Genomic DNA, 20056 nt, shown 5'->3' on the forward strand with positions numbered 1-20056 from the left:
ACAAGGTGCACCATCACTGCGGCAAGATCTTCTTATCTTTTGGTACTGTGCTAAAAATAATTTGTCAAGAGAGTATGTAAATTAAAACATTGTGCCATCATGTGTGATGCAGAGCAATAGAACATACTGGAGCAGTAGTAGATGGAAGCTTAGAGTGCCAGTCAAATTTTCAGAGTGATCTTGAGACTTAGTTCAGCTGACCTCCGGTCAATTGGCCAAAGCTGCCCTGGCAGTCTGCAGGGAAAGATTCAGCTCATGTCTTTAAGTTCTAAAAGCTATTGCAGACTTTACACTTTAATGAAAGAAATGCATGATATTTAAAAAAGGCAAAGGCACAAAGGGGGTCTCATTCAAGTGTAAAATCAGAGGAAAACATTCCCTTGAAAAGCTGAGGGGTGTTGTAAAATCTGAGTAATACAAACAATGACAAAACATAAAATAACTGCACATTTTAATAGTGAAAATCCTTTAAATTCTGATTTATGCAATTCTAAAACTAATTGGTTTTGTTTGAAATAGTTATTCTTGGTATCTGAATTTTATGTTTTATCCAAAATTCAAGTTATTGCTGTCAGCATAATAAGCTTTTCTCAGATCTCCAGGTGAAGTTCAAGGACTGAAATAAAATAAAATGTACACAACTGATAATGCTAATACTGAGCCCATTAAGGGACATGAGACAAAAATAAATAAACAAATAAATAAAAATGTAAGTAGTCCAGCATGCACAAAAAACTCTCTTGTGCTCACAAAAATTTTCTTAGGAGCAAATCTTTCTTGTGTGCACTAGTAATAATCTTATGAGTATGAGAAAGTTTGGCCTGCATACCAGAAACTTTCTGCTTATGTCCCTTTAAGGGCTCAGTGTGATGGTGATGTTCATTCTCTGACATTGAATTTAATAAGGGGATATCGAAAATGTATTATATTGTATGTAATTTATGTACTACCATTTTTATTGCTATCATTATTTTCTTCTATTTTTTAATAGAAAAATCCAGTGATTTTATTAACATGTAATTAGTAGAGCTCTAGTGGTCTCTTGTGGACAACTGGGCTCACTGCAGATTTAAACACTGGACATCTGGGCCAAAAGAGTTTCAACATTTGGCCTATCCAAAAATAAACAAACAAACAAAAAGCAGGGTCAGGAAAATCATGCATAGATGTAATCAACTAGCCTATAAATAACTTTTTTTTTTAAATGTTATTGTATGCATTGAGAGACTAAAGTCTAACATTTTAGTCTAATAATACGTGCAGATATGCAATTTAGAAAAAGACATTTTTGTAGGATTGGTCCATTATATTTTATAAGGTCTGGTATATATGTTAAATTGGTATGGTATTGTGATAAGTGATGTAATTTATATATTGCAAATTCCTGTTGGAACCTTCTTTAATCATGTTGAAACAGAATTTATAACCTTGGTATCATATCAACAACAATAACAAAAAAAATCTTAAAAGCAAAGTCGATAGGGCTTGGGCTTAAGACGTTTCTGGTTGTTGTTTTCTCTACCTTTATCTGTTTTTTTCCCTCCAAAGATGATCTCTTTACGCTTTATATAAAAGGAAGTACAGAAAACTTGGTATTTGCTGACAATGTAGCGGATTATACTTTAGCCCCCTGACCGTTCCGACCGTTCATTGGTTTAGAGTCTACAGTCGTCTACGGCTAACGGTCGTTCATTGGTTTAAAGTCTACCCTTTTCTACAGTTTACAGCCACTCATTGGTTTGGAGTCTACTGTCGCCTACGGCTAAAGGGCGCTCAGTGGTTTAGGGTCTACAGTTCGCAGCTGCTGATTGGTCCACTCAACAGTTGTCTACAGTTCATCTTCCCGCCCCCTCACTCGCTACCGTTGACACTTGGGCCCGTTAGCATAGTTCAGCGTCTTAAGGCTAGTTCGAGGTTATTAAGGTATGCTGAAACACTTCTTTGTATGCTGCACATTTATACTTCCTTCGTATATTGTTTCACCATTGATGTTTTGATTTTTTTTTATGCTCATCATTTATGTACAGCTAACACACTAGTTAGGTTATGGTCAACCTGACTAAAAAATACAGGATATTATCTTGGGTTCGGCTCTGCCACCTTATCATTTTGTAAGCTAGTCAGTTTGCTCAAAGTACATATGTAGTTAAGTATCTTAGTGAGCAGTTTGCTTATTTGTTGTTCAGTTTTCTTATTTCTACAGGACAGATAAGAGTATTGAGGATACAGTGCAACTATGGTAACCAGGAGGGCCACATTTAATTCACAATGTCAAAAGGCCAGATTTTTACAAAATATTGAATATTCTCACCTGAACCACTGTACTTACTGATAGTTTAATGAAAGGAAGAATATACAAATTTCAGAATTTTTGTACCAACATGTAGATGTTTAAACTCAAGTGCAAATATGAATGGTTAATTTAATGAGCTATACAAGTAATTTAACTGTTTCCACTCAATAAACAGGATCTTTAGGTGCAGGCTCAACAGGGACGGAAATTTGTCCCTGGCGTTTTCTTGGAGCACACTGGTCCTTTACCCCAGGTTAAATACAAAATTGTTATTTTAGCTACCAAATTTTTGACCTAACTATGAGAAAGAAGAAAAGCAAATACCATGGACAAAAAAGAATAGATGTGTATTTTCTCTTTTATTGAATGTTGTATTGTTAGAGGTGAAAAAGGTAGATACAATATCTTTTCTTAGGTAGAAGTACATACAAGTGGGCAATTACAACAAAACACAAAAATTTATTCTGGCCCCAAAGTGCATCAGTCCACTACCAGTGATACAAATGAAAAAGAAACCACAGTACACAAAAAGGATTAAATAAAGGCCACTGGTGTTAATATACTTTGTAAGAGAACATAGTATAAGGGCCGGCGTATGATTAAAACTGTGCTTTGCAGACTTTACTAATACAATAGTCTGCAATAAAATCCAGCAGATAAAATCCCAATGTGCTTTAAGAGTTTGGGGTTTTTTTCAGCTAAGAGACCAAATGGCATATTTAAATATTTAAAGACTCCAAAGCACAGAATTCCTAATGACAAAATCCAAAGACAATTCACAGAATCATGGCTTTTTTTTTAAAGACTTCCCCTTAAAGTTTAGACTAGGTCCAGTCAAAACAAAAAGTTATTCACAAGGTATCTTCGGCCTTTAAAGGGCTCCTAAGGTGAAAAATGCTGGGAGAGGACTTATACATTTTCAACCAATTCATTATGTGTATATAATACATAATAAAAAAATAAATACTGTGTGGCTTGCAATAAAGTCAACAAGCTAGCAAGTGACTAAAAACCACCAAAACATTAATCTGAGTCTAAAAATTCAATGAGTGCTTGGGGAGAGCTCTTCTTTTGCTCTGTGTAGCTTAGTATGAGATGCATGAACTGAACCTGGGATGAGAGTAGATTGAGTTCACAACAGGGCCGTCACTAGGATTGAAAGACAGGGGGGGCTTAGCTCCTAGGGTTTTAGGTAATGCTTGGCATATGGCGGGCACCAATTTTTTTCTCCACACCTTAAAGTGCTTAATTAATTCATTTTTATTAGTGGTAGAGCATTTATCAGGACATATGATCTGGCTCACTCTCTTTTCCTTGGAAGTCTGTCTTTTCCTGAACCTTGAGGAGGTCTTCCTTTTTTCTAATAATAGCCTGAGTGAGTTTATGAGTTGGTATTCAAAGGTCTATATGCCGGAGTGAGTTCATCTAAAAGATGTTGGAAAACATATCCATTAATGCATTTAGTAAAATTTAAACGTGGTGTATAATATCTTTAAATGTTTGGTTTCATAACTCCTCTCTTTCTTCTTTCAGACTGTTCATGCTTTCCAAATAAAACTAGTTTATTTCTGCCTGCTACTGATATTTCTCTGTGTCTGAAGATAGTCTATAGCAGTGATACTCAACTTTATTCTACCAAAGAGCCATAATGTCTAAAAATTGCTCAGGCAAGAGCCACATTCCAAAACAGGGGATGTAAGAAGATCCGTAAATCAGCTGATCCATAGATGAAATAAAATGAAACAGTGACTTTTTGGAGCATTCTGTAATTAAATGGGATGCAATAGGCCACATAAAAATCTTGATAGTTTTAGAGGAAATGATATGTTACTGATAATGAGCATATATTTTTTTATTCATGCAAGTTCCACCTGGTGTAAGGACTTAAAATATTAGTTTGAGCTCTGAGATGTTTTTCAAGGAGCTGGTGAATTATGGTTGGCCATTTGGGACATTAACTGTAGTTCTGTGGCTCTGTTTAACTTAAAAGACATGTTTTCTATTTTTTTCCACTCATTTTTGATGCTTTCACCTAAAGGAGGAGGGGTCTCATGCTGGTCTTTGCCCTGGGCCTCAAAATGACTAAAACTGGCCCTGCCTTACACCTGCAGCTCTCCTAGACACATTGTTGCACTTCGCCTCATTCTATAGCTTTGGTGTCCTGTTTCTGCTCTTTTGACAGTACTAGTGCATCTCAAAAAATTAAAATATCATTAAAATAAAAATTAGAATGCTTGAAGTCCAGTGTGAAGTTTTCACAGTCAGTGATGATTTGGGCTGCCATGGCATCTGCTGGTGTTGGTTCACTGTGTTTTCTGAAGCCCACAGTCAATACAGCCATCTACCAGGACATTTTAGGGCACTTCATGCTTCCTTCTGCTGACAAGCTTTACGGAGATGCTGATTTCATTTTCCAGCAGGACTTGGCACCTGCCCACAGTGCCAAAGGTACCAAAAGCTGGTTCAATGACCATGGCGTTACTGTGCTTGATTGGCCAGTAAAGTATTGCTGATGATATTGTCAAGAGGAAGATGAGAGACACCAGACCCAACAATGCAGATGACCTGAAGGCCGCTATCAAAGCAACCTTGGCTTCCATTACACCTGAGCAGCGCCACAGGCTGATCGCCTCCATGCCACACCGCATCGATGCAGTAATTCATGCAAAAGGAGGCCCAACCAAGTATTGAAGGCATAGAAATGAACATACTTTTCAGAAGCCTGACATTTCTGTTAAAAATATCCTTTTTTTTAATTGATCTTATGTAATATTCTAATTTTTTGAGACACTGAATTTTGGGTTTTCTTATCTGTAAGCCATAATCATCAACATTTCAAGAAATTAAGGCTTGAAATACATCACTCTGTGTGTAATGAGTCTATAAAATATATGGGTTTCACTTTCAGAAACAAGTGACAAAAAATATTGAACTTTTCATGATATTCTACTTTTTTGAGATGCACTAGTATTTATTATCAGCAGTACATTCAAGATCAAATAAAACCCCCACGTTTGGACAAGTTTCATGTGATATTACTTATCTCAACATGTGATCTGTGTGTGTATGTGTGTGGGTCACTGACAACGCATATTGCAATGATCATCGTAAAATACCAGTGTGGGAGAGCATGGGCATAAAGCAACTAAAAAAACTTGTAAAAATGAGGGCAGACGAAGCTGCAGTCTGAACACAAGACAGCACACCTGAATGAATGAGCTTACAGAGAGATGCAACACCAGCGGACTTCCTCTGTTCTCTTGCACACGTTCCTCCGTCGCGTGCACCCGACGATAATACACAGATTAAAAGAAAATAAAAGTTTTCATTTAGATTTGACACTAAAGAGCCACTGGCGACTGGGGAGCCATGGGCTGAGTATCTCTCCTCTATACATTAAACAGTGAGTAACATAATGCTGTGGTGCATTCTTAAATTAATTTTGTCTCTTGTTTTTTTCTGTAATAATTGTTAGGGGGGCTTAGGAACATTTTGGGGTGGCTTCAGCCCCCCAAAAATGGCATAATGACGTCCCTGGTTCATAAAGAGAGCTCTCTGATTTATCTGCCTGAGATCACAAAGAGACACAGAAGTTTAGAAACTCTGACAATTGAGTAAGAGTTTGATGAGATCTCTCCTAAAACTTCAAAGGAGACCAAACTGAGATTTAGTGCATCCTATTGCTCAGGAGAAAAAAAAAAAGGAGAGACAGGAGAAATACACCTTAGTCTCAGTTTAGTAACACACAGATCTTACAGTTGTCTAGGAGAAGTAAATGAAACATTTTTGACATCTCTTTTTGAATTTTTTTTCCTCTGGGTTTTCACTCTTCAGAGGTTCTCAAACAGAGGTGAAAGATGGAGAGTGAGGTGATAATACAATAGCAGCTCTGACTGCTTCATTAAAATCATAAAGTCATTTACATTAATGGCTTAAATTAACAGTTTGGTAAATACGCACTTAAGGGTTCAGCATGGAGGAACTCATGCACAAAGAACAAGGACAGTTTTAATGAAGAGTATTCCTTTTGAATCATAGTTGGCTAAATAGACCCATTTTTATTAATTCACACATTTTAGTCCATTTTGTACTTTCTTCAAAGTTTTAAGTAAGGCAGCATGCTAATCCCTTTACATGTCTTTTACTCCATTGCAGGTTTACTTATTGAGAAAGTTGAAATAAAGAGATGTAAAACCTTCCAGTTTGCAAATGTTTACATCTCCTACAGAGGTAAAATATTTTGGCCAGCTGATCCTGACTTTGGGGAAGTACAGTGGCTTGCAAAGTATTCATACCCCTAGAACTTTCCACATTTCTTCATGTTACAACCACAAACGTAAATACATTTTATTGGGATTTTGCACAATAGACCAACACAAAGTGGCACATAATTGTAAAGTAGAAAGGAAAATTAATCAATTCTTTACACATGAAAATCTGAAAAGTGTGGTGTGCAAAAGTATTCAGCCCCTAGAGTCAATACTTTGTAGTACCACCTTTGGCTGCAATTACAGCTGCAAGTCTTTAAGGGTATATCTCTACCAATTTTGCACATCTAGAGACTGAAATTTTTGCCCATTTCTCTTTGCAAAATAGCTCAAACTCAGATTTGATAGAGAGCGTCTGTGAACGGCAATTTTCAAGATCTCGCAATTACAAGACTAAATCATTTTTTAAGTGTGTTCTTCTTAAATTAACCATCATCTTCTGTATGTTTTAGTATACATGATTGTCAGATCAAGGAGCACCAGCAGCTTGGACCTTGGAGAGGAAAAACAAAGAAGGGAACATTGAAAAGCTTAACGATGACTTTCTTCAGTATGTTAAGTTGATCCCCCAAAATCTCCTGCCACCTGGAGATGAATAGAGACAGGGCTGTCTATAGCTAGGGTTGCTTCAGGTGCTTCACTTAAGAAATGGGGGAATGGTACAGCCTCCACAAGGTTATTCTAGGATCAGGAAAGAAAGATGGCTTAGGGGGCTTTCTGCTCTGTTCAGCAAGTGGCGCATGATCAAAGATGAGGACATTAGCTCTAAGTCAATTAAGAGATTAAGAGCGTATATACTAGAAGAAGAGAAAGAGGTCAGTTAAGTGAAAAGGAGTTATTCATAAGACAAATTTCAAGACTAAACTTACACTGTGCTTCACAGAAATCCCCACAAAGTGGCCCCTGCAGCAGCTGCAACATCTCCACAGAAAGGGGCTCCTCCTGCAGCATGTCTGCAGAACGCAGCCCAGCCTGACATCTGCAACTTCCAGCTCCTCAGATGGCAATTGGACAGATGATGCTCTTCTTGAAGTGCTTTTGAAAGACAAGGTAAACTAGTTTAATGACTTAATTGATGCTTTTACAAATGAGCTTCAAATTTACACTTACCTCTTGAATGCACCTCTGTCAGCTCCTTGTGTTAGGACATTGACTGATGCACCGTGAGCCCCGCAACAGTAGCTGCCCAGAGTGAGGTCATAGACGTTTCAGCTTCATGCAGAAAGAGCTTTACGGTCAGAACACTCAGAGGTCGATACATGAAGGTTTTCTGTCGTTGTCTTGACAATGTTACGGCCTATTGGGTAAATTAACCAACAAATAAGGCTTGAACAAAAAGAGACCAGCAACTTATATAAAAGGACACAAATGGTTTTGAGTTTCAAAATAATATTCCAAACTTTAACAAATTAATAAAGGCAATCAGTTGATAAATGAAATCAATGAAATTAAAAGGGCTGTAGGCGCTGGCCAAAAAGAGCAAAAGAGGGGTGGGTGAACGTGGCTAACCACGCAATGGGCCATTGGACCAGTCACCACCCCTAACTAAAACTACCTAACCCAAAATCAACTACCTATTTAACATGGAAAAGACAACGAGAAAACATGACTTCCGGGGAACTACATTTAAACTAAAACAACAAAACCCAGCAATCTTGACATGCATGGGGGGGGGGGGGGATTAACTAACTGGGAAAAGAAATGCTTGGAAAAATGAAGTGTGTGTAGCTCTCTGGCTCTGCTGTGCATGCTCCTCTCCCCTGCCCCTCTTAATACTCCCCTCCTTCACTCTGAGTGCTGATGGCACTCAGGTGTGCTGCAGCCTACAGGTACAGGGAGGAGGAAGACCCAGAGAGCCAGGGAGACAGACATTCAGCAGCCAGGACATTGAGCACTCCAGGCTGCAAGTAACAGACAGGTGTCACTTGAGGGCTGGCACAAAGTGTGGGAATCTGTACCTTAAGGGCTCCGTGAGTGCAGACGTTAAAGGGCTGAAAGAAGATCCTTTAAGTGGGCTGGAGATGTCTTATGTGGACAACATAAGGAAAAGAAAAGTGCTCAAGGACGACAGGATGGGGTACTGGAGTGTTGGCAGGCGGAGTGCCTTCTGCAGAGTCCTTTTTCTGCAGCAGTGTCTTCTTTCATAGACCAGTGGGTGTGCAGGGTTCAAGGTGGTTATAGTTGACTAATACCAACTAAACTAAAACTAAAATTCAAAAATCAAATTAGTTAACTGAAACTAAATATAAACTAAGCTTTACCAACAAAAAACGAAAACTTACTAAAACCGTATAGTGCGCTTACAAAACTAACTAAAATAAAATAAAAATGGAGACAAAATATCCTTAGTTTTAGTCTTTGACACAACCATACTGACTGGCACTGACGCCCAAGTCTGAGGAGTATAAAATTGCCTGATCTGATTGGTTAAGACTTCACATAGTGGTAGTTTTATGTCTGAAATTGTATTCAAACATCATCATTAAATAAATAAATGATAAGTGAAGAGTAGCCTGTTAGAATGTGCTTTTAAAAATGTGTGATGATCACTCAGCCCCGACATCTGTCCGTAAAAAACTAAAACTAATAAAAACTAAACACGAAGCATTTTTGCAAAATAATAACTAAACCAACAAACCAGCAGTCAAAACTACTAAAATCTAAACTGAAATCGAATGTGGAAAGTGAAAACGAAATAAGAATAGAAACTAATGAAAAATCCAAAACTACTATAACCTTGGCAGGGTTATAGACTTAGCTGTCCCAGGTCTGCGTGCCCTGCACGCAGTGACAGCGCTTACTCTTCCACTGGCGCTCTCCCCACATGGTAAGACACATATGTGACATGTCCAGCTGGTACTCGTCTATTGACAGAAGTCCTAGCATGTAATCCTAACAGAAAAGATGTCAAGGACACAGAAGACCATTCCAGTGGCTGCTTTACTGCAGGGGATTCAGCCATTATCAAGCAGTTCAGTCCAGCTCACCAAACCATGTTCCCTTCTGTTTTTATATGAACTTGTTTCACTAAGATCACACGTCTGTGCTGTGATTTCAGTTTGGGCAAGCAGAGCATTCGCTTGATGAGGGATTGCACTGAGTGCAACACCATGTCTAGGGCCCTATGATTTCCATGTTAACGGAATTGCAGATGGAATTGCGGAATTGGCAGATAAAAACAGAATTTACATCGCGGAAAATTGAATGTTTTTGACTGAAAATGTTATGTTTTTAGGAAAAGGAATGTATATCTGAGGAATAATAAAGTGTGGCACAACTTGTGCCTCACTTCACAAACACTCTCTGCCCCCTCCTAAACAATACAAAGCATGTCAGAGCAGCTGCATGAAACACCAGCAAACATCACGTAGCTCAACATGGGGCAGTACAGTGCAACATAATGGAGATTTTTATGAAATCCCGTTGACTAAATGATGTTAAATTCGACTAACAATTAGCTTAATAATTCCTCCCATAGATACTGTAGTTCCCTTTGGTTTGCTTAATGAGCCAATACATGTCTGCATTAACGTCTAATATAAGGCAGACAGTCAGACAGTAATGTTTTGAGAGAGATGAGGAGAGAACCGTTGCAGTCAGGAGTAGAACAATGCAGGATCAAACTGCAAGGAGTGTTACAGATTGAGAGAGTAAAGAAAAGTTTAGCTAACAGGTTTCCTTTTAACCATTGAACTTTAATGTCACCTTCTTATTAAGTTTCTATCACTCTGTGTTTGAGAGAACAGAAGGATTTCTTCATTTACATTATAAACATCCATTAGGACCCAGTGTGATTATACACGTGGATGTTGGAAATATCTGTTACACTGGTTATCAGAGGTGTTTTTGACTAAGAATTTTCATAGTCAAATCTGATTCGTCAGATTTTGCCTTTAGTCCACTAATAGTCGAACAGCGTTTCCACTACACTTTTTTTGTCCTTGGTCAAAATGACCAGCAGCCCGCAAGAATTCTGGCCATTTAGAACAACTACCAGACATTTGCTTTAACATTATTTTGCTGCATTAACAGCAGCAAAATGCATAAATCTCTCTCATTTTTTTGTGTAAGTGGTTTAAAGTACCATAATGAAAGCTGTGTGCTTTTCCTTACACACGCAGTCAGTTACACAATATACGCCCACGTTAAACACATAAACAACAACAGTTAGCTTCACATCGGCACCGTTAGCCTGTTAGCAAATTGGCCACTATCATAACTTTGCAGCTTACAACAGCCAAATACCATCCTCCACTGACAACAACGAAGCATCTAAACACATAAAAAGTGGTCTCTTAACTGGACACTGCATTAGAACTCTACATTTCAAATGAAAAATTAGTCTTGCTGTCAGCTGCTAATATCAGTCCTCATGATGAAATAACTAACCTCTCTGAGGAGAGACAAAGCCTTCGTTATAAGCTCCAAGTGGTCCATGCCGTTCTGCACGATGTGATTCTTTGTTGACTACAATCCAACTTTATCTGAGGATTGGTCATAGGCAGTTTATCGAAGTCCACTACAACTCTGCTCGGCGTAGGCCTCCTCTCTGCTGCTGCATCGGTGTTTACCAGTCTGACATTACAGTGCTCAAATAACAGTAAGAAAGGTCTTTTAAATGCTATTTCTACCTCGTTTTGATAAGATTTTATGTTTAATGTCATTCATTTTTGCCTGCTGTGTTATAGTTTATTTTTGTGACTTTTTCCTCTGTGTTTTTCCACGGTGTTTTCTCAGCTGAACGGAGGTTACTGAGCTCAATTACCCACAAGAAAAGTGATTTAAACATTATTTTGGCATTGTTTTAATTCACGTGTATTTCCCCCGTTTTTCATATAATTTTGCTGTGTATTCGTTTACTTTTGTGACATTTTCTGCTGTGTTTCTTGGCTAATTAGGCTCTCAGGTGCTTAGGCTATGTTTTACACGTTGTCGTTCGTGTTGAGATTCCTCCGTTCATGTCCGTGATTTTTAGGCTAAAAACTATGCTTTTTCATTCAAGTGCAGCTATGAAAGTCGCTGGATAACTTTATATTCAGGCTATGGTCAACTTCATCTCCATGTCTGCTCATTTTCTGCTACCGTGTCGTTGTCTTCATTAATTATTAATCATCATAATATCTGTAAATCAAAGACGGCCTGACGTTTGCTTACTTGTTTGTTTGTTGTTATATATATGAAAACACATTTAGTAGGACATCAGTGAGGAAGGGAAATGGACTTTTCTGCAGCTTCTCATTCAGGTGCAGGTGAGGATTTGCCTCTGTCTGTAACAGCGATTCAGCGTCAGAATCGGCCTTTTTTTGCCCTTTTTTCGTGGATTGATTATGTTTATGGCTATAACATGCATATGATTAACGTTATCTGGATATGACATATGGAATAATTGAATATGGTTATAATATGCATTTACTCATGTTTATGCATATTTATTAAAGGGCAACATACATGGGACAATTTCTGATTAAAGCTGTTCACTGCAGACTCTAGGAATATAATGTCATGAAATCCAGTCCTAAAATGCACTGAGAGTTAAATATTTTTCAGGTAAAAGGCCAGGGGTGGATCCACTGCTGCCTGTCCTGTCCATTCTGGACGCGAGTTTGCCACAGGACAGGCAGCAGTGTGTTCTAAAGGCATCCAAGGAGGCCGGGGTGTGTCAGTCTGGACCCTCAAAGACACCCGTTGAAAGCAGGATGAGGGATCCAAAGACAGCTTGTGGGGAAGGTAAATTATCTGCATTAATATGCATTAATAACAGGACCATGTATGTTCCCTAGCCTGCCCACATATTAACCATCCTAATGTCTCCAGCCTAAAGGAGATGCCAGGTGTTTACCACCTTTCCAACTGAGAAACAGTGTCTTGGCCAGACTTTCAAGTGGCTGGTGGAAAATGATGTTGGATACATCAAATTGTGAGTATTTTTCAGCGATTAGTACATTTTTTCTGTAAGAGAATGTTTCCTAAATTAAATGTCATGTTCTGTATGTTTTAGTCTCGTTGATCATCACATCAAGGAGAGCCAGCACCCAGGAGCCCGCAGAGGAGAGAGCTAAGGAGAGGTCAGTTTCAGCTGGTGCAGTATGTGGAGATGATCCCCCGGGTCAACTGCCACATGGACAGGGGCATTTACGGTCCCAGCCGCTTCAGATCGTTCACGTTCTCTGAAATTTGGGAGTGGTATAGCCTGCACAAGGTGGTCCAGGCTGACCCTGGAGCTGAAAGATGGCACAGGAGACTTTCTGCTCTGTTCGGCAGTGGCTGGTGATGAAGAAGGAGGATATCAGCTTGAAGTGGATGAAAACATTTAGACGGTACATCCTGGAGAAAGAGAAAGAGCTGAGTTAAGGCACCTTAGGACAACAGAAGAAAGGCATTCATGACAAACTTTCAGACTAAACTTGAACGTTTAATTTACAGAAATCACCCCACAAAGTGGCCCCTGTAAAGGCTGCATCAGCCTCTGTCTCCTCCTCTGCTGCTGCTGCATCACGGTCTGTGGTCCCTCCTGCAGCATCTCTCTCTGTGGCCCCTCCTGCTGCAGCATCCCTCTCTGTGGCCTCTCCTCCTGCTGCATCTACCTCTTCATCCACCTCTGCTCCTGTTGCTGCATCACGGCCTGTGATCCCTCCTGCTGTATCCCTCTCCGTGGCCCCTCTTCTACCTCCTCTGCTCCTGCTGCTGTTACATCACGGCCTGTGATCCCTCCTGCAGCATCCCTCCCTATGGCCCCTTCTGCTGCATACAGCTCTGTCTCCCCTCCTCCTGCTGCATCCGCCTCTGTGTCCTCTGCTCCTACTGCATCACCCCCTGTGGCCCCTCCAGCAGCTTCCAGCTCAGAAGGTCCTTAGACAGACGATGACGCACTTTTTCTAGAAGCGCTACACATGTTTGAAAGAAAGGGTAAACTATTTCTTGTATTATTTGATGGCTTTAAAAGTTATATTACATGGTGATGCTCAGAAATAACTTCAAAATATTCAATATTTAAGTCTAAGATCAAATAACTTACAGAATAACACTGTGGATTGTTAAAGCCCAGTATTTCTATTGGACTCAGATTTGTGGCCTCACAAACTTTTGTCTTCATGTTCTTTCAGAGGACTCTCATATTACCTCTTCTCAAACATGGTCTCAGCCAGACTGTCCATAGCCAGACCCTCTTCCATCAACACCAGTAAGGACAAAATCCATAGATAGATGACACTGAGTGTACCAAATGATGGAGTTTATGTTGAATGATGTCTTAAAACTTCTTCTGAACAATGTGATTGTTCCTAGAGTTTAGCTGTTTTGGAGTCATCTTGTTGATGGATGGGCATCAGATTTTCAAAATTGTGTGCATGGTTCATTTTCTGTGTTTAAAAGGGGTATAACTAGAATTTAGGCAAATAGTGTCCAAGAAGCGCTGTACAGTCAGAACCCTCAGTGGTTGGTGCATGAATGTTTTGTCTTTGTTTTAACAGCAGGTATTGTTTGAGGACTGGCACAAGGGGTGGGAGTCTGGCCCTCAAGGGCTCCCCAGTGCAGATCTTAAGTGGCTGAAGGAGGATCCAGAGAGAGGGAAGTTTCAGAAGGAGATGACCTACCAAGACAAATACTGCAATCTGAGGAAAAGAAGAGTGCTAAAGGATGACTGGATATGGTTCTACCCGCCAGAGAGTCCTAGAGTGGTGGCCGGCAGGCTACCCTGGGCAGACTCCTTTTCTCGTGGCCGTGTCTTCTTCTGGAGACTAGTGGGTGTGTGGGGATACAGCCTTCGCTGTCCCAGGTCTGATCGCCCCACACGCAGTAACAGCCAGGCATCGCTGTACCGCTGTGGCTATTCCCACATGGTCCCACATCTGCGACATGTCCGGCTGGTACTCCATGCTGACAGAGGTCCTGGCCTGCAATGCCTGCAGGAGGGCAGTCAAGGAGACCAAAAGGCACTCCATTGGCCGCTTTCTGGCATGGGATGCCTGCATCATCAAGCTGCTCAGCCCAGCTCATCAAGCCATGTTCCCTGCTATGTTGACAAGGATGTGAGTCTGTTGTAATAGCAAACACTTTGAATTCTAAAGGGGTGTCCTACTGAACATGGTTTCACTAACATCACATGACTGTGCTGTGATTTCAGGAGGGGTGTGGACAAGCAGATTGTACGCTTGATGCGAGAACACACCGAGGGCAACGCCATGGCTAAGGTATGGAGACAGGTCCTGGAGAGCCACTGTGAGGAGTACCTGCAGAGGAAGGACCTGTACACCACCCTCCTGAGCCAGCTCAACAAGCCTGGTGGGATCATGAGTAAGTCTACTTATTAGTTTGCTTTTGGTTGATTTGTGGAACATCTTGCTTCATGTGTCTGCGCATGGCAATAGCTCTGAGAACACCTGCTCTTCTTCTGATTTGTCTGCTGTAACAGAAATGAACAAAAAAAAAATAAGCCTGTCATATATGCTAGTTACAACATGGATCCGTGAATGAAAAACAAACTCAATTCCCTCCTGTTGTAACTTCTGTACGCTAGTGTCAGAAGATTTAAATAACATGAAACAGAATAAAATAAACCATTATTTCTTTTAGGGCCTAAAGAAGAACTTCTGGTAAACTGGCATGATAATATCTGATAAATATTGATGTGACTCTAAGGGATTCAGCGCAGGGTGACAGCTCCCACACCTGGTAGTGCAGAAGGGGGGAATTATTCTGTTCATTCAAACAGAGTTGGTTTACTTAAAGCTGAAGCTTTCTATCAGATGACTGTCCATGTTCACGTACAGGTTTATAGTCTGATCACAGATGACTCTACCTTTTCAGTGACAGACTTGTTTTTTTCTCGTCAGGCGTTAACCCTCACAGAACTTTAATAGCAACAACTGGTCATCTTTTTGTCTGTCTCCAGGGACTAACAGCCATTGGTTCCAGCGACCTTTGGCGAGAAGAGAGCTGCCGTCACTGAAGCTGCTGAGGAAAGCTTTCTTGATTGCCGAGGCTGAGAGCATTGAGGACTACCGTATTCAGATCATGTCCACGTTTGGCTCACCTATGAGTCTCTGGAAAAACTGCGGCCAATGGCTGAGGGCCTCATGGCGAGATACAAGAGGGCGGGAGAGGAGCCTCCTGAGCTCATGTCGTGGACTGGGGCTGCTGTCGTGTTCACGGGATCCGTCTTTGGAGGAGCTGTTCAGCGAGTGGGCCAAGAGTGGAATGATGGTGGGGCTGGACATCTTCCACTGGATAAAGAGGTTCGACGCTGCCGTCAGGACCGACCACCACTCCAAATACCCTCTTTTCAAGTCCGTTCTGTCTGCTGCTGTCTTTGCCTACAACAAGGATGACATGGCACTGCTCATCCAGGCCACACGGGCAGGATCTCCAACCAAGCTTCACTTCCTGACGGATTCTGAGATCATAGAGCACCACATCAGCAAGAATGATTTCAGGCATCATGTCAGCAGGATCACGGTCAGAGCCCAGGAGACCTTTGCCTGTGTCCAGCGAGCCACTGGCATCCTGAAGGGAGTGGCCGGGATGGACAAGAACCAGATCCACCTGTTCAGGGATGCGGCGGCAATCAACAGGGTCGGGGAGAACCAGCAGAAGCACCTTAAGTGCATGCAGGACCCGCCAGGCAGAGATATGTACACCATCACCAAGTAGGTCACCCGCAACGGCGTGCGGTTGCCTCACTACACCACAGTGAGAAGGAGCAACAGCTTGGAGGGTTTCCATCACTTCCTGCCCAGCATGATCCCCGGGCCTCACTGTGCTGCCGTCCCCTTTCAGGTCTACCTCCTAAGTGGCATCTCCTGCTGGAACTCTGACAGAGAGTCCACCAGCGTTAAAGGCCAGAAGGGAGGAAGCACATGGTGTACGTGTCTCCTCTGATATACTGTCTCAACCAGAGGTGCCAGGAGCTGTTCGGCAAGGTGGAGGAGGTGAACTACCGACCTCCTGTTCCATCTGGTGGAGACGTATCGGGCTGGAGTATCTGTTCTCCCAGTCATCGGAGACTCTCAGTTCTTCAGAGCATTACGCTCAAGCCATCAAGACTCTTCAAGAAGCTGAAGATGAGGGCAATGAGACGATGGCGGCTTCTGGAGACGCGGAGGAATCCACAGAGGAGGACGATGTGGGTTACTCCTCTGAGGGAGAGGGTGACAGCTTGACACCGCTGAGGAAAAACCTGCTTCTCACTGACCAGGTTGTGGCTCCTGAGCTCGATCCGTGTGTGGAGGACGTGTGTGGCCCCAATCACCTCCCAGGATACCAGCATGTAGAGGAGCTGAGCAGGGTGCTAGTTGGCATTGCCTTGGAGGAAGGAAGGCTAGCTTGACCCCCACGATCGCAACATTGCGCAGTTCGACAGCCTCTACTCAGCGCGCCGGGGAAACGCCCTCCTTGGCCGCACAAACAATGAGCCGTCAGAGTCCTCCTTGGTCCAAAGGCTGAAGTTCAGCAAGCGGTACTCGGCAGCCCACCTCCTGGACTCCAGGAAGAACCACCTGATGTACTGCATCATCAAACAACTGGCTGCATCCAGACTGTGCTTCCAAGGCTTGTGGCTCCCCACTGAAGCATGAGATCACAAGGCTTTACCAGCGGGTGCAGCAGAGAGGGACTGTGGATGACCCTGAGCTCAGAAAACTTGGGATTCCTCTTCTGAAAATCAACTCCAAAACGGTCGCAGAGTTCATAAGAAGACAGGAGGCCCTGTCAGCCACAAACATCACAGACCAGGGTCTAACTGTCTGACCGTCAGTAGAGCATCTCCATCACCAGCCAGCCCCCTGCAGCAGAGCTCACAGAAGAGAGGTCGTACACTTTTAGCATTCTATTCTAAAAAAAACAAAGTATTCCAACAGAATATCTGAACATCAATTGTTATTTGTTTCAGTTGCCACTTGAAATCTTGGAGAGCATTTTCGCAGGGGTCGTACTTCATGATGGCGACCATGCTATTTTGACCCTGTCCCTGGTGTGTTCTCACTTCAGAGCAATGGTGGGAACAGAGCACTTCAGGAGAAAAGCTCACTTTATGTGGCTTGACAGTAGGTCTAAAGAAAGATTTTGGACTTATATACTACATTATTTTGACTTAAATTAATTCCCCAATTTTTGTTTTACAGGTGCTGCAGATTGGCGTAAATTCAGCAGTGAATACCAGATAGATTTTTAATTTTTAATGTATTTGCTTGATACATGCAGAGGCTGCAGCAAGACCTTTAAAAACTGTATACTAGGTATGCAGTTTGCTCATTTAAGAAACTTTAGGTTATATGTATATGTGTGGTGGTGGTGGTGTTGTGGTAATCCACAAAAAAAATATGAAATCCTCTAACAAGGACTGTTTTTATTTACCCACAGGATATGCAGGGAAAGGGAAAAGGGGGAAGCTGCAAGGGATTTATTTGTAGGACTCGCACCCTGGCTTCTGTTTAAAGTTCTGCCAGATGTGTGCAGAGTAGATTGATCTCGGATTGGCTGGTGAGCATCTTTCTCTTAACACTGTTTAAAGTTCTATTACTCTTTCTTTATTCATTTTCTTTTTATTGACTTTGGACACTATAGTTGCTTAGTTGGGTACATCTGCTTACAAATAAATGGAATAACTGTGACCACTTTAATCAACTGAAAACCAGTTTTGAGTCAATATAAAGATGTTCTTTTCTTGCAGGAATGTATGTGTGTTAGTTTCAAGGTTCATTTTCAAAGCCTTCTCAAGATGCATGGGGTTTATGGTTCATAGACTCATCTTTGGTGTACTCGTTGTCTTGTGTTATGCCATGTAATTGACTGCTGCTCCACCACATGACCATGACAGCCATCTTTGGACACAGTCTGACAATTTATCTCTGCGTCATAGGGCGTGGGTCTTGTGTGTTGCACAGTATATAAACTGTCATTCTGACAATAAATTAAAGAGAACTAATCTGAACCAGAGCACTTGTTTGTGAGTTGCCTTTTCTCTTCCCTCAGATCTGGGGTGGTGGGCTAGGCCCACCAGTTTTATGTAGACTCGGCCAACCGTAATGTAGACTCAGCCTATAGGAAAATAGCGTTATTCCAGTAAACAACTTTAATGATCAGTGATCAACATTCTACTGATGTTTGCATGTTGAGTAAAATGTTATGATGCTTTTCTTTCAGGAAACTCATCGATAAAGCTTGTCAGCAGACGGAAGTGTACCAGAATTTCCTGGCAGATGGCTGCGTGACACTCCCTGAATATTTGAGCTTGAATGCTCATTCATGTTCATTTTGTATGCCTGTAAATTTGGTGTGCCTGTTCATTTGGTGTGCCTGTTCATTTTGTGTGCCTGTTCATTTTGTGTGCAAGTTCATTTCATGAACCAAGTTAATTTTGTCTGCAAGTTCATTTCATGAACCAAGTTAATTTTGTCTATAAGAAGTAAAAAGTATGTAAGTTATGTCCATATTGTCAAATAACAAGGGTAATGCATTATTATAGACTGTAGGTGGATCATTGACAGTTGCTAGAAAAAGTATGTGAACCCTTTGAGATTTCTTGGATTTCTGCATAAATTGGTCATCAGATGTGTTCCGATCTTCATCTAATTCCCAACAATAGACAAACACAGTCTGCTTAAACTAATACAGCACAAAAAATTATATGTTTTCATGTTTTTATTGAACAAAACATGTAAACATTCACAGTGCAGGGTGGAAAAACTATGTGAACCCCTAGGCTAATGACTGGTTGACCCTCCTTTGGCAGCAATAACCTCAACCAAACGTTTCCTGTAGTTGCAGATCAGACCTGCACAATGGTCAGGAGGAATTTCGGACCATTCCTCTTCACAAAACAGTTTCAGTTCAGCAATATTCTTGGGATGTCTGGTGTGCATCGCTCTCTTGAGGTCATGCCACAGCATCTCAATCGGGTTGAGGTCCGGACTATGACTGGGCCACTCCAGAAGGCGTATTTTCTTCTGTTGAAGCTATTCTGTTTTTGACTTACTTCTATGCTTTTGGTCGTTGTCCTGTTGCATCACCCATCCTCTGGTGAGCTTCAGTTGGTAGACAGATAGTCTTAAGTTTTCCTGCAAAATGTCTTGATAAAATTGGGAATTCATTTTTCTGTCAACGACAGCAATCCGTCCAGGTCCTGAGGCAGCAAAGCAGCCCCAAACCATGATGGCCCCTCCACCATATTTCACAGTTGGGATGAGGTTTTGATGTTGGTGTGCTGTGCCTTTTTTTCTCCACGCATAGCGTTGTGTGTTCCTTCTAAACAACTCAATTTTGGTTTCATTTATGGACAGAATATTTTGCCGTTAGTGCTGTGGAACATCCAGGTGCTCTTTAGTAAACTTCAAACATGCAGCAATGTGTTTTTTGGACAGCAGTGGCTTCCTCCGTGGTGTCCTCCCATGAACTCCATTCTTGTTCAATGTTTTACTTATTGTAGATCTGTCAACACAAATGTTGGCATGTGCCAGAGTGTTACGGCCTCTTAAAAATTATTAATTCAAACCGGGAAAAA

General features: G+C 41.4%; 1 protein-coding gene and 1 long non-coding RNA gene across 2 annotated transcripts; one reads left to right on the plus strand and one right to left on the minus strand.

Moving 5' to 3' along the window:
• Positions 1-6420: 6420 nt before the first annotated feature.
• Positions 6421-7934, minus strand: LOC121521834. Its single transcript, XR_005992891.1, has 3 exons — positions 7672-7934; positions 7431-7596; positions 6421-7054 (listed from the first exon to the last, which is right to left on the minus strand). It is a non-coding gene; the product is annotated as an uncharacterized LOC121521834 (long non-coding RNA).
• On the plus strand, positions 7534-18269 carry LOC121521826. The gene is made up of 9 exons (XM_041806004.1): positions 7534-7611; positions 12109-12288; positions 12376-12478; positions 12560-12878; positions 12985-13467; positions 13665-13741; positions 14031-14588; positions 14684-14853; positions 15452-18269. The coding sequence occupies exons 7-9, from the start codon at positions 14416-14418 to the stop codon at positions 16207-16209; spliced, it is 1101 nt and encodes a 366-aa protein (XP_041661938.1). The 5' UTR covers positions 7534-7611; positions 12109-12288; positions 12376-12478; positions 12560-12878; positions 12985-13467; positions 13665-13741; positions 14031-14415; the 3' UTR covers positions 16210-18269.
• Positions 18270-20056: the final 1787 nt, after the last annotated feature.

The sequence above is a fragment of the Cheilinus undulatus genome, linkage group 2, assembly GCF_018320785.1.
Source record: "Cheilinus undulatus linkage group 2, ASM1832078v1, whole genome shotgun sequence".
NCBI classification, from domain to species: Eukaryota; Metazoa; Chordata; class Actinopteri; order Labriformes; family Labridae; genus Cheilinus; species Cheilinus undulatus.